Here is a 13373-nt window from a genome sequence, read left to right as displayed (position 1 = left end):
CAATACAAAAGCCTTAGTAGAAATAATAGTAGTTAGCACTGAAATACTAATGATAGTAGTGAGCATTTTAAATGTTGTTTTGCTTAAAATATAATTTGACTTTGATATGGATTCTATAAAATGGTGGTAGTGACAGAAACACAGCAGTCCGTATGCATCCGCACATGGAGCAAGTAGATGCAATCTTGCTTTGATAACTTCAGTAACCTCAACTTTGCCAGTAGTGTTGGGGGGAACACAACTGGTTGTAAAATTGCAGGGTTTAATTTGCAGAGAGGTTATTTTAGCATATGTACTTTTACTTTCTGAAGTAAACTAGGTTTTTACAAGAATCTTTTCATTATTATCCTTATTATTTAGATGTGGTAAAATTATATGGAATAGCTGTATTTGACTGTGCAGTTGCTAGCTATAGTGATAGTGCTTTGAAATCTGTTTCATTTAATTAAATTCCCAAGTCTCCTTTTCAGATATTTTTAATGTCTGTCCTTATGCAGATAACCTGAATGCTGTTTAAAATCCACAGGTCCCTGCTTTATATAGGTTTATGTTAATCAGGCTTTGTTTTAGAAATATGACATTCTGAAGTGACTTGGTAGATTGAAAATAAAACAACTATGCCTGAAGTCTTTTCTGGGAAGTTCTTCTTCTAGTGGATTATAACTACAGAAGGTAATAAAAGTATTTGCATAAATGGATTAGGCACCAAAACCTTCAGAAAAGCTGCTTTTCTGAGATCCAGAACTCTTTGTCTCTTAATCCTATGAGATCTTCATATTCCCACAAAAAGCAGGTAACCATAATGCGGTTCCTGTTGCAGGAGTGCTGACAGTCTGGGTCCAGCTTGTGAGATGGTTCGGAGCTCTGAAAGCTGCTGCTATGTCTTCATTCTACGAGAGGAGAGGATTGCTGTCACTCGACTCTGGGAACTGTTCTACAGAAGTGCCTCAAAATTGTCAGCTAAATCACAGCACTGAAAAGCTGAGACCACTTAAAATGCTGTAAATTATATGTGTACAAATAGAGGGACAGAGTCAGGGGTTGTGACATGTTTGGAGATCCTCACTTAACTGCAGAAGATGAAGAGCTCCTTGTAGCAATCAAAGTGGTTATGGCTTCTAGGCAGTTTACCTGCTACCTGAAGCCCTATTGAATTTACTGGGAAGAGGGAAGTCATGGAACTTTTGAAAATAATTTTCTACCTCAGTTATGGTTAGGGCAAGGCTACAGGGCACTCTTGCTGTAGCAGCTGCAGCATGGCAGTGAATTACAGCTTTTGGGGGTGAGGTGGTGCAAAATGAAGGTAGGAGAGGAATAGCTGCCTAGGGTATTTATTGCGTGCTGTGAGCTAGCATGCGCAGAGCTATGCCTTGGTTTGAATGAGGAGCCAGTTGAGAGCTTATGGGTCAGGATTAACAGGATCACCAATGCAGAAGACATTATGGTAGGTGTTTGCTGCAGACCACCTGATCAGGAAGAAAAGGCTTTCTTCAGACAACTAGAAGAAGCCTCACGTTTGCAGGCCCTTGTCTTCATGGCAGGGCTTCAACCATGTCAATATCTGCTGGAGGGACAGCACAGGAGAGCACAGACAATTCAGGAGGATTCTGAAATGCCTTCATGGTAACTTCCTGACACACAGGTGGTTGAGGAGCAGAAGAGGGGACGTGCTGTGCTGGACCTCATACTTGCAAGCAAGAAAGAACTGGTTGGAGATGTGAAGGTTGCAGAAGGAAGTCTTGGCTACAGTGACCATGAGAAAGTGGAGTTGAGGATACTGAGAGGAGAAGCAAGACAGAAAGTGGGATCACACCCCTGGACTTCAAGGGAGACAACTTTGGTCTGTTCAGGCCAAAATCTGCTTGGAATAACCCCATGGCATGGGATACAGTCCTGGAATGAAGAGGGGTCTAGGAGAGCTCAAGATTGACCTGTCTTCACTTGCAGGAATTTACATTAACATAAATCTTCATATTAAGATTGCCAGGGAAGAAATGTTTTCTTAATTATGTTTTGAATATGCAGCAGCCAGAATCTAGTCAGGAGGTGGGAACTCATTGTGCAGCTGTGGCTTTCAAAGTTCTTTATTCAGCAGTTCCTTATGCTTGGTGACTACCATCAGACTCCATACTTGCTATTGAGAGGGCTCGATGCCACTCCCTGTGATAGCATCTCCAGATGCTCTTACAGAAAGTGGCTTGCTCGTTGCTGAATGGTTGCTAATCTTTGACCTTCTCCATGCCAGTTTAAATCTTTGGCTTTCATCTTATACTGCCATGTTTGTATAGGACAATACTACTTATTTTAGGACCATACCACTGTGCTGCAGTGCTTTACTTCAGGCCATGTCTTGTTTCTTTCATCTCTCAGTGCTGATAAATCCACAGCCTTGGCAGCAACTCCCGTTGCTAGTGTTCTTTTGCAAGGTTTTGGGGAGTGTTTTCCTAGAAGGTGGTGCAGGTGAGTTGCTACCTTGGCATATCTGAGAATGGATAGGAAGAACCTGGGTAGATGCCAGCATTTAAATATAGGCAAATGAAGTTGTGCGCCTAGAGCATGGACGTGTGTGGGAGCACAGGTGGTAGATAGCATGGTGGGAAAGGCCTGTACAAAACCACAGAGACACTGGATTTAAACAGATAAAACTCCCCGGCTTTCCATGTACTGGCATTCAACAGGTTGTGTCATATGAGTGCAACTTTTTAACCAGGGGCAACTGGACCTCAATCACCTTGTCTGCGTATCATCAGTGTTGTCTTCTAGGGAGAGAGTCTATACATGTTTGTCTTTGTGTAGTTCTTTAAGAGGTCATAGGCTGGGCAAGTAGCTGCTATGTGTTCTCTGAACATGTATTTGAATAGTGTAATACCTTTAAGCCTTTAATTCAATACAACTCTTCCAGGAGGTGGGTTTTAAAAATTAACAACTGTCCTGTTCTGATCAGGCTGTTAAAAAACATGTCTAATAAAGTTTAAATTGGAAGTCAGATTAGTAGCAACCTTGTTCAGGTGTTCAGGCCTTGGAATAAAGGTGTACTGTTCGCTGCAAATGAGAAGTGCGACCTTCTCTACAAAAAGGGCACAGAAATATACAGTGTCACTTAAAATGCGTAGAGGTGTATGCTAACCTTTTTGCACTGGTTCTTTGAGAGAGACTGTGGTAGCTTTAAAACGGTATCTTACCTGCTCACTGTTTGATCTTCTCTTTCTCAGGGTAAACAGAATAGCTTCAGACCTCTCCAGGCTCCATAACTGACAGCAAGTGAGGTTCCCGTTTAATGGATTGTTTAGGGCTTAATTTTCCCCCTGTTCTTCAGGGAATTGGTGTCTCTGAGAAAATAATTGCATGCTTGATAAGGACAGAAACTTTATTGCAGTGGTCCAACAATCTGAATACAATTGTGACACTATATGAGAAACTTGAAGCAAATGGCCCATTCAGAAACCTTACGTAACCATGGCAGGTTTGAGTTTCCAGCAGATTTGAGTTTGCCTTTTTGATTATCATCTGATGTGAGAGGAGGCTTAGAGTTTCAAGTTCACAATAAACCTATTCATAGCAACTCTTTTATTAGCTTGAACAGTATCTGCAGAGTTCTCTTCATCTTTGGCTTTACTAAAAGAAACTATTTAAACTTAACCAACAAGCAGGATCCTGGAATTATAAGCAGAGTATCATTTTGTTTTGATAAGGCTGTCTATTACTTTGGGCTCTATCTGGAGTTCTTAAATGACCCTGTTTATCTCTTCTGCATCCTGGAACTTTTAGTTCTGTTCCATGCAACTTGCTTATTTTTTTAAGACTTCAAATTACTTTTAACCCATTTACTTAAAAACTCTGGCCCTGGGCATTCCTGCCACAGAGTCTGTCTGAAGCTGCAGGTATTAAATGTAAATTTTGGATTATATTAAAGGTATAGCCTTTTTCCCTACCCTCATGTGCAGTTCAGCATAAAAGGAAGGATGGAATGAAGTACTGACAGGTGGGGGAAGGTTAGAGTTGGAAAAGAGCGGGTATTTTCTGTGTGTTTTAAGGGGAAAGCTGAGGTTTTACAAGTTTGGAATCCTGTTTGGATTTTTTTAAACCCTTCCAAAAAACCCAGAAAACAAGCTGGCTTTGTTCCCCTGTTTTCTTCTTGTAGACTGAAGTCTTTTCTGTTGATTGTGGGATCCACTGTAGTTACTCTCCCATGTCCTCGTTGCTCCCAATCTGGTGGACTCCTGCATGCTCTCCTTCAGGCAGCTCCTGGGGTTAATGTTGAAATTCTAGTGACTGTAGATGAGCTCTTGGCTCATACATGTGAAATTTCACACAATACTGCAGAGCTGAACATGCTCAGTAGCTTTGGGAGAAGTTCTGATAGCATGCATTCTACTTCAGATATATTTCTCAGAGTTGAAATGAATGGAGATGTTTAAGCTTTTTAAATGTGAAGGTCACTGAGAGGTGTTTCAGTGCAGGTTCCAGAACTGTGCCTTGGAATCTCCTGCCATAGTTCTGGAGATTGTAAGTTTGTCTTCTTTTGAGATACAGCTGTTCATTTCCATTTTGTCTGAAAGAGAATACTGACTTCTGTCATGTGAGATTCTCTTAAGAAAAAAAAAAAAAAAAAAATGGAGACCAGGTCTTATTCCTCCATACTGTGTTATCCCTGTGCGTGAGTAAAAGTCTGTATTTTTGACAAAGCAGAATCATTTGTTTTGTGTTAAATCTCCTGAGGTGTGTGGTGGTCCATCTTCTGCTCTAGAGAAACTCTTAGGCTTTCCATTTCTTTATATGCAGGAAGGCATTTTTGTGTTATGGCTCACTGGTATATTTAGGCTGATTGAAATAGATGGTTTGTGCTGAGTTCCTAGGTGTCTGAAATATATGGATAAATACTATTGAACTAGAAGACTTCTAATACTGATTTTTGTTTTTATTCCAGGAATGTACTCCGGAAAACCTGGAGCTGAAAAAGAAGATTTTCAGTCAGTTAGATCTTCTTGTTGGGGACAATGTTATCTTGAGCAGCTCGACCTCTTGTCTCTTACCCAGCAAATTGTTCACTGGCCTTAAACATGTTAAGCAGTGTATTGTGTCACATCCTGTAAGTATGATGGCATGTTTTGGTTTTGTAGTAGTAGTAGTACAGGTGTTTAACTAAACTGCATCCCAAACTCTTCCCTGCAGACTGAGAGAGAGAGAAGGATATTTGGTGTGCTTGTGTGCCATCATTAGTGTGCAGGGGCCTGACTTACAAGAAGAGTTTTAGTTTGGTCATTCTGTGAGCAGCAGCATCTACTAAATTGAGAGGATGTATGCATGTTTTGTACCATTGGCTCAAGATGCGTTCTGTTTGAGCTGTTGTGCTCATATTGTTGTGTGTTACTCCAAACTACTGGCTCTCAAAATGTAGGAACTCTGTGTTTTGAAGACAAACCTATAAAATTCCCTACTTTCTTCTTGTGGCATCATTAGTCTTTGCTAGTATCCTTTGTCAGCTGCTGTTGGGTAACAGTAAGGATCCAAACAGTGAGCTGCACGTGCTTGTCAGGTAATGTCAATGAAAGATGGAAGCGATTGACTCTGGTTTCTTCTGACTTCTGATGCAGAGGCAGTGTACCTGAAGAGGAAAAGCAGGTAGATGAAATGGAATAAATTGTTTTTGGAGCTGAATTTGTGTGCTTTGTGACCAGCTGGGACAGGACAGTGATGCAGAAATGGCATGACTAGAGGTGGCAGCAGAACCTCAAAATCCTGAAGGGCACCTGTGAGCCTCTCTGTAGAGGTCTGTGGGGCTACCAGACAGCAGTTTATCACATCTCTCCTCAGCATGGAAAAGCATTTTGTCTTGATCGCTGGGATTCTTACTGCTTCTGTTTTCCACTACTAAATAGCTAATTAGTGTATTAGCCTAATGTTAGTCTGGTGTTTGACAGATCAGTTAAGAGGACTGTTGGTTTGGTTTTGGTTTGGTTTTTTTTTTTTTTTCTTTTTTTTTTTTTTTTTTTTTTTGTCATATACTGCTCTGCTGTCTGCAACTTGATAACTATACGTTCTCTCTCCAGGGCATCCCTCAGGGTGTAAAGTAAATGTCAGTTCCCTGGGCATGCTCAAGAGTGGCAGTGTGAATGCAAAAATACAGCACTGCTTTACTGTAATATCTCTACAGCTACCTGTAGCCTAATGCTACAGCGCCAAAGCATTTGGTCAGTCCCTTTCTGACACCCTATTATGCCTTGGAGTGACTGGGAAGCAAAAGGAACAAAAAGATAGGTTTCTTTCTGTACAATTAGTTTTCATCCTCTTTTAAGTAAAAAAAAGTCAAACTTCAAAGTATGTATCTTTGCCTAGGTTTAGCCTTTCTCCAGTCTAAAATTCAGTAGTTCCTTATCTCATTTCCAGGGTTGTAACTTCCTGTAGTGCAAGAGAAGAGATTAAGTCTCTTCTAGACTTCTTTATCAAGTAACTATAGCTATGACTTTTTTTTTTTTAACCAATTCCTGGGCTTCCGCCCATTCTCTGACTGTTTGTCAGTCTTCGATTTTGCATTACTCTTTCTTACTGTTTTCCCAAGTTGGTCTGTACCAGTTGACTTGTTTAGTCTAAGGTGCAGTCTTTATAGGAGCCACTTCTGAGACCAGGTTTTACCAGATCTCAAAGGTAGCTTAGTCCCTGCATAAACATTTTCTAGGTTGCTGTTTTAAGGATATATGTATTTTCCAAAGCAAATACTCTGGAGTGCCTTAAAATGCCTAATTGTTCTGAAATGGCTTTGCAATCCAACTGAGACTATTTTCTTAGTAATCTCAGCTTCACTCAAAGAGGAGTGTGCTGGAGAAACTGAGCCAGTGTACTCTTCCAGGGGCTTTTCTGCATCTGTTATGTCAGGAAACATGCTTGCTTTGTAGTAGTTGTTGGCTTTCGGTGTTTTTTGCTTTAACCATGTCCTTACTAACGTCTTGAACACGACAGTAGGATGTGGGGAATGGTGGCTGCAGGGGGCAAGCAGCTCTGGAAGACACTGTGAAAACAAGTGTGGAATTTGATATACTAGAAAAATTAAAAGCTAGACTTGTAAAGCCCCGGCATAGGTGAGTGTGTTGAGGAGAAATGAAATGCCCAAAGGGCAGAAGGAACTCATCCCTTTGCTTAACATAGCAATAGGTTCAGTAATTAGAAAAAATAAATCGGTAGCACAGCTGTATGATAGAAATGCACGCAGTACTTGTAGGTACAGCTGTTCTCTGCAAGCAGTTTCAGGCAGTGTTTCGGTAAAGGTCTTCTGCCGAGTGGTTTATTTCTCACGTACTATATACGCCTGCTAGGTCACACAGCTAGAAATAGAGAGCTAGAGGAGACCATGTGCCATTGAGTGAAGTTCCTTGCTGTACAGGAAACCATGTAATCAAATCATCTTAAAAATGTATTAAGCTCTGTCTGTTAGATTTTATTTTTTTTTTTAACTCCACTGCTCCTGTTGGAAGTTGTTTGTGTCTTCTAATTTTTGTTCCAATGTTATTAACAGTCCATTAAAATTAATTTGATGTTTGTTGGCAGCTTTTGTGTAGCTTAATTCTTTCCCTGTGTTTACTTTGTCATATCCTTTCTTAGCTTTCATTTTGTTAGGCTGAGTAAGGTAAGCTCTTCTGCTCCCTGAAGAAAGGCTTTGCATTCCCCTTCTCATTTTTAGAAATCTTCCTCCACCCCCAATTTCATCCATGTTTTACCACTTTTAGTTTTTACCAACATCTATTATCTCACTCCTAAAAAAATTGTCTTCCTAAGTCTCCTCAGTGTGCTCATGAACACACCCGTATACTCCCCGTGCCAAGTTCATGAAATAGAATATTTCAATGAGATGACTGTCAACACTAATCTTGGAAGAAATTTATAATAGCCTCAGTCTCTCTCAACAATTAACTTGTCCTCTTCCTGATTGGAACCTGTGATATACGTAAGGGTTAGAAAAGCCTTCAGAGAACTTCTTGGTGCTTGCAGTCGTTTGGGTCTCGCTAAATTGCCTGGCACCACACCTGCGATGGTGTCCATCATGCCATTCTCAGCACTGGTGGTGGCACTGCCAAAGAGACCAATGTGAGAAAGGTTATGTTGGAACACAAAGCACTTTAAAGGGGATGAAGTAAGTGTGTTACATCAGTAGTTAGAGCAGGCGTAGCCTACAACAGGTTATGCGTTGGTCAGACCTTATAGTAAAAGGAACGATGTAACTACTGAAAAGAAAGAACATACAGAGAAGAGAGGAAATGCTGCTTGCACTGCTGTGACTAAATCCTGTACTTGCACTTACATGAGCACAGTTAAGAGCAGTTGACTATGAGGGAGGATGGTGAAAGAATCAGTACTTAATTACTATCCTTTAAATGTCAATGTTGTTTCTGGTAGTAATTTGATATGTTAGCCCCTTCTATTGCCTGGAAACTAGACCAAGAACTGAGTTTAACACCTTAAGAATACGGCTGAAGGACTGCTGCTTTTGGGAAGAGCATGCAGGCAGTGTTACTGTGTGTAATGCTGTGACCTGAAGAACTTTTAGCTGTTTCTAGGATGTTCTTTAGAATTTTTTTGTTTATTACTTCAAAAATACATTACATGAAGGTCGTGACTTGATGAGAAATTACATTTGGGAAGAGTCAGGGAGAATTAATTTTTGTTTTTCTTTAAAGTAGGTACAGTGTTTGAAGGTAACCTGTTCTACAACTTTTTCAAAGTATGTTTTATGTGGTATCTGTTACTGTGTTTAGCATGTTTACAGGCTTGGGCCAGTAGCAGCTTATCTATTAAGTGTTGCATCTTACAGGTGGTGTTTAGCAATCATTTTGTTATAAAGTTCCTGACTATCTAAAAGGAAATGCCTTGCTTCATTTGGAAAGACAGGTGGTGGCCACATGTCTTAAGACAACAAACAGCCTGAGAAGACATCGGTTACTCAAGTCAGTAGAAAGTCTTCCAGTACTGTTTGAGTGCTGTCATCTTTAGTGTAGCTCCATGAACTTTGCTGGGATTAACCAGAGTTAGATTTAATTATTTTTTTTTATTAATTATTTTTTTCATTTGAATTAATACACCAGCTTTTATTGGATTGGTGAAGTCGTTCAGGGTCTGAAGATCAGGCTTACTGTGTTCACTGGAAAATATCCATGCTAGTAGCAAGCTAAAAAGGTGCTTTATATTAACTTGTTCTGCTAATCTGTTGATAATTGACATTCTTCTTTTGTGTTTCTTCTTGAGGTAAATCCACCTTACTTTGTGCCGTTGGTTGAAATTGTTCCTCATCCAGAAACAGATCCTTCTACTACAGAGAGAACGTATGCTCTGATGAAGAAGATTGGTCAATCTCCTGTCAAACTAAACAGAGAAATTGAGGGGTTTGTTCTGAATCGGCTCCAGTATGCAGTGATAAGTGAAGCCTGGAGACTTGTGGGTGTATGTATATTTTTTTTTTTTTTTTCCAGTTTCTACACACATATACTGCTGGTTTTGTAGATGTGACAAGCAAGATTGTATATTTAAATGTTCTATAAATTTGTGTCATCTTTGTTAAACTGTCCCTTATGAACATGAAATATATATTAACATGTAAATTAAAAACAGTAAGAAGTGATGTCAGTTATAAGTAGCAAAGACTGAGCAAAACAAAGTGATATGATCATAACAACTATCCTTTATTGTGCTTTCTTTTCAGAATACTGTCATTTTTCAGGATAATCCAAAGAACAATCTTAAAATCACAGAAAACAAAATACTGATTTTTCTTTTTTCTAGGTTGTCTCATCATTTCCCATTATTTTCTGAATGTTGCCAGCCTACTGTACAGTGGTTATGAAAATAATATTTTAAATTATTTTCTCTTTGGCCTTTCAGGAATTGCACTCATATGTTCAACAGTTATTTGATACTTTTAGTTAAAGACAGATTTCTCCTCCTCCTGCCCGTTCAGACTTCTAGCTGAGAATCACTTGTTTGTGTCCCTTCAGCTTTTCCCACAGTCACCTGTTCTGTGCTGCAAAGTCTGATCTTTCATCAGGAAGAGCTGAATTATGAGTCTATTGCTATTCTGTTGAGAAGAGATTCAGTTGGCCTTGAGTAGGGCTTACTTTTTTGTCATGGAGAGTGTTTTGATTTTTCAAGCTGTTTAAAACAACCATGCACGCAAATATAGGTAAAGATCTTAAAACTAAGGTAATATTAACATATCGTAAACAAAGCAACTCTTTTTCCAAAGCGCAGTTGCTGAACTGATTTTGCTTACCTCTAGTTAGCTTCCATAGCAAGACAATACAACAATATAAAAGAGATGGTGAATAATAATAAATAAACAAATATTGTTAGGAAGGAACTGATTTTCTACTGGAGATGTTTCTTTGAACTAAAAAAAAAGGTTTCTGTTATTTAAGAAGTTAATACAAAGTCTTAAGTATATGATAAGAAAAACACCTTCAGAAAGCTGTAATCATGTTGAAAGACACAGGATAGAAAGGACAGTAATCTCTTAAATTGTTTTTTAAACCCTAATAACTCCAGATGAAAAAAAATTTTGAGAATAAAAATGTAAAAATGACTACTAAAAAACGTGAACAAGGAAGGTAAGTTCATGGTGAAAAAGCTAACTGAACTGCAATGTTCCTTGTTAAGGAGGTTCCTACAATGTAAACTTTCCTTGGAAGGAAGGGATCTGACGTAGAAGTAGAACAAGTCATGCTAAAAACAAGATTTTTGGAGCAGGAAAGAGTAAATGAGTAATGGCAGACTGTGAAGGAGAAATTGAACTTACCCGAGAATCCCAAAACTCAAATACGAAGTTGGTGAAATACTGATTGAAGCACCTTTTTACACACCAACAGCATAATACTGCGGAAATGGAAGTTAGTACTTACATCTAAACTCTCTTAAAAGAGTTCAAAGCATTGTTGGGAAGCTGTGGACCAGTAAGTCTGATAATGTGTAGGCATACTGATACAATATCCTTGGTCAGCACAGGCATCTGAGGAAGTAATGCCTCAGAAATCTAGTACGATTCTTTCATGTCTGAGAGGCATAAACTGAATTGTGGAAGTCGCTGCCATAGAAACCTAGGATGCTAAAAATATGAATGGGTTCAGGGAACATTTAGACACGTTCATGTTAGAGGAAGACCATGCAGAAGCAACCTCCAGCTGTTGAAGTCTCAAAGACAGGACTGCTGGGAGCTGAGGCAGTACATATCATTGAAAGTATCACTATGTATTTGCTCTTCGGTTAGGGGAAGAGTGTAAGAACACTTCATGGGCTACTGTTGGAAAAGAGGTATTAATTTGAGGTGAACCTTTAGTATGAACCTGTATGGATGCTTTTTGTGGTGGTGGTATATGAATAGTAACAAAATAGTACTTGAAGCACTGACAGATAATGAAAGTTGCTTTCCTTATGCATCATCAGTTTCCAGGTTGTTCTGTTTTTGTATAATTTTACTGCGTTTCAGACAAATACACATTTAAACTGTAATAACTTTGGCTGTATTTCCATTCCAAAAGCCTGGACAAATACCAGCCATCAAAGGTGTATAGTTTCAGCTGTGTGACTTCAGGCTACACACTGCCTTTGATGGGAGGAGAATCACTGCAGATAGGTGAGAGCTGCAGGCCTGGGGCAGTTTCTGTTTCTACTGTTGTGCTGCCAACTTAGTAATTTTTATTGCAAGTCATGTTCTTTTAGTGTTTCCACTTTCAAAGTGGGGAAAAATACTTCTTGCTTCTGATTGTTAAGTCACTTTTCAGTCCTTATTGTTGAAAACATCAGCCTCCCCAGCCCTCAGTCTTTGAGAGGCTCCTGAAAATCAAGTCTTACCCACCTTGATTCCTTCTGGTAACAAAAGTTTTCCTTACCCTAGGAAGCACTGGGGGTGGAAGATAAACTATGAATATTAGCAGGAGAGACATATTAATAAAGCATTCTTGTCCAAAATGACCACACTATTAATCCTTTTGTGGTTAGATATGTAAATTGTGTGTATTGGATGAGGCAATCCAAGTCAGCTTGGATGCAGAACACCGACACTCTTATGAAATTACTTATGAACACGGTGGTGTTTTGATGCTAATAATTGTATATTGCTTTTGACTATTGTAAAAGAACAATGAGACAGAACCATAGAACATAATTGCAAGCTTACATGTTTTAGTAGTGGTTGTAAAGGTCTGAACAAGTATCTTTGTATGCCTACAGTTACACATCATAAACTGATCAGTGCTCCTATTTCTGTTACAAGTTTTCTTTAATTTTAACATGGCGAGTGCTTGAGAAAAATCTGTGTTGTTGCTGGAGGACTGTTGTATTTGCACTGTAGTGTATCAGTTCTTTGCCACATAACAAGGACACCAGTATTCCAGATATAAATGTTATGTGTGAACCAGGAGAGAAACATAGCAGCAGTCTCCAGGTGTTTTGAAGCCACTTGAAATGATCTTAAATCAGCCCCTTTATGTAAACAGCTATCTGGGTTTTTTTGAGGACTTTGCTGAGATGCAAACTCAAAAGTTCTCATCTGTGTCCTCACCTCAAAAATATTTATAGTAATGGCAGGGGAGTGATCTTATACATGGACACGTGTGCACATACACTTTTATCAAAGTCCCAAGTTCAGACACCTTTCATAGAATCATAGAATCGTCAAGGTTGGAAAAGACCCTTAAGATCATCTAGTCCAACCGTTAACCTAGCACTGCCAAGTCTGTCTATACCATGTCTTCAAGCACCACGTCTACCCATCTTTCAAATACCTCCAGGGATGGAGACTCAACCACTTCCCTGGGCAGCCTGTTCCAATGCCTGACCACCCTCTTGGTGAAGAAGTTTTTCCTAATATCTAACCTAAACCTCCCCTGGTGCAGCTTGAGGCCGTTTCCTCTCGTTCTATCACTCGTTACTAGGGAGAAGAGACCGACCCCCACCTCGCTTTGCATGGACAGTCTTTTTTTTTTTTTTTTTGTCTTTTTTTTTTTTTTTGGCAGTTGAGCTTATTTCATTCAAGAAACTAGTGGAAGCTTCTCTGGTAGAAGTATTAATGTACTCCTAAAAAAGGCATCGGTGGTAGGACAGACTTGCAGGTACAGCTGTAGTAACAACATTTATCTGGAAAACTTTATCACAAATGGACTGAGCAGCTTGCAGGATATATTTTAGTTCCCAAATGTAGATCGGCAACACATCAACCTGCCAGTCTCTCTCTTTTCTGTAGCAGTACTGTGTTGGGATGTGTGATGGGTGAGGCATAGGACAGGGATCATACAGTGGGAGAAGGGCTCTGATACAGAGCATGAAGATGAACATGGGGCTGTATAGAAAGCAATGTGGTAAATATAGCTGCTTGCTATATGTGTGGGGCTCACCAA

At 39.5% G+C, this 13373-nt stretch overlaps 1 protein-coding gene across 1 annotated transcript in view; it reads left to right on the top strand.

Moving 5' to 3' along the window:
* CRYL1 (crystallin lambda 1) overlaps positions 1–13373 on the top strand; it is a 63966-nt gene that overhangs the window by 23727 nt on the left and 26866 nt on the right. Inside the window, exons 4-5 of the mRNA XM_082334339.1 lie at positions 4928–5089; positions 9235–9429. Of these exons, the coding sequence (XP_082190465.1) occupies positions 4928–5089; positions 9235–9429 (357 nt within the window). The remainder of the gene's footprint in view (positions 1–4927; positions 5090–9234; positions 9430–13373) is intronic.

This window comes from Platalea leucorodia, assembly GCF_965183815.1.
Source record: "Platalea leucorodia genome assembly, chromosome: 2".
Lineage (NCBI taxonomy): Eukaryota > Metazoa > Chordata > Aves > Pelecaniformes > Threskiornithidae > Platalea > Platalea leucorodia.
The sequence above is the reverse complement of the archived record's forward strand: the minus strand, read 5'-3'. Positions and strand labels throughout refer to the sequence as shown.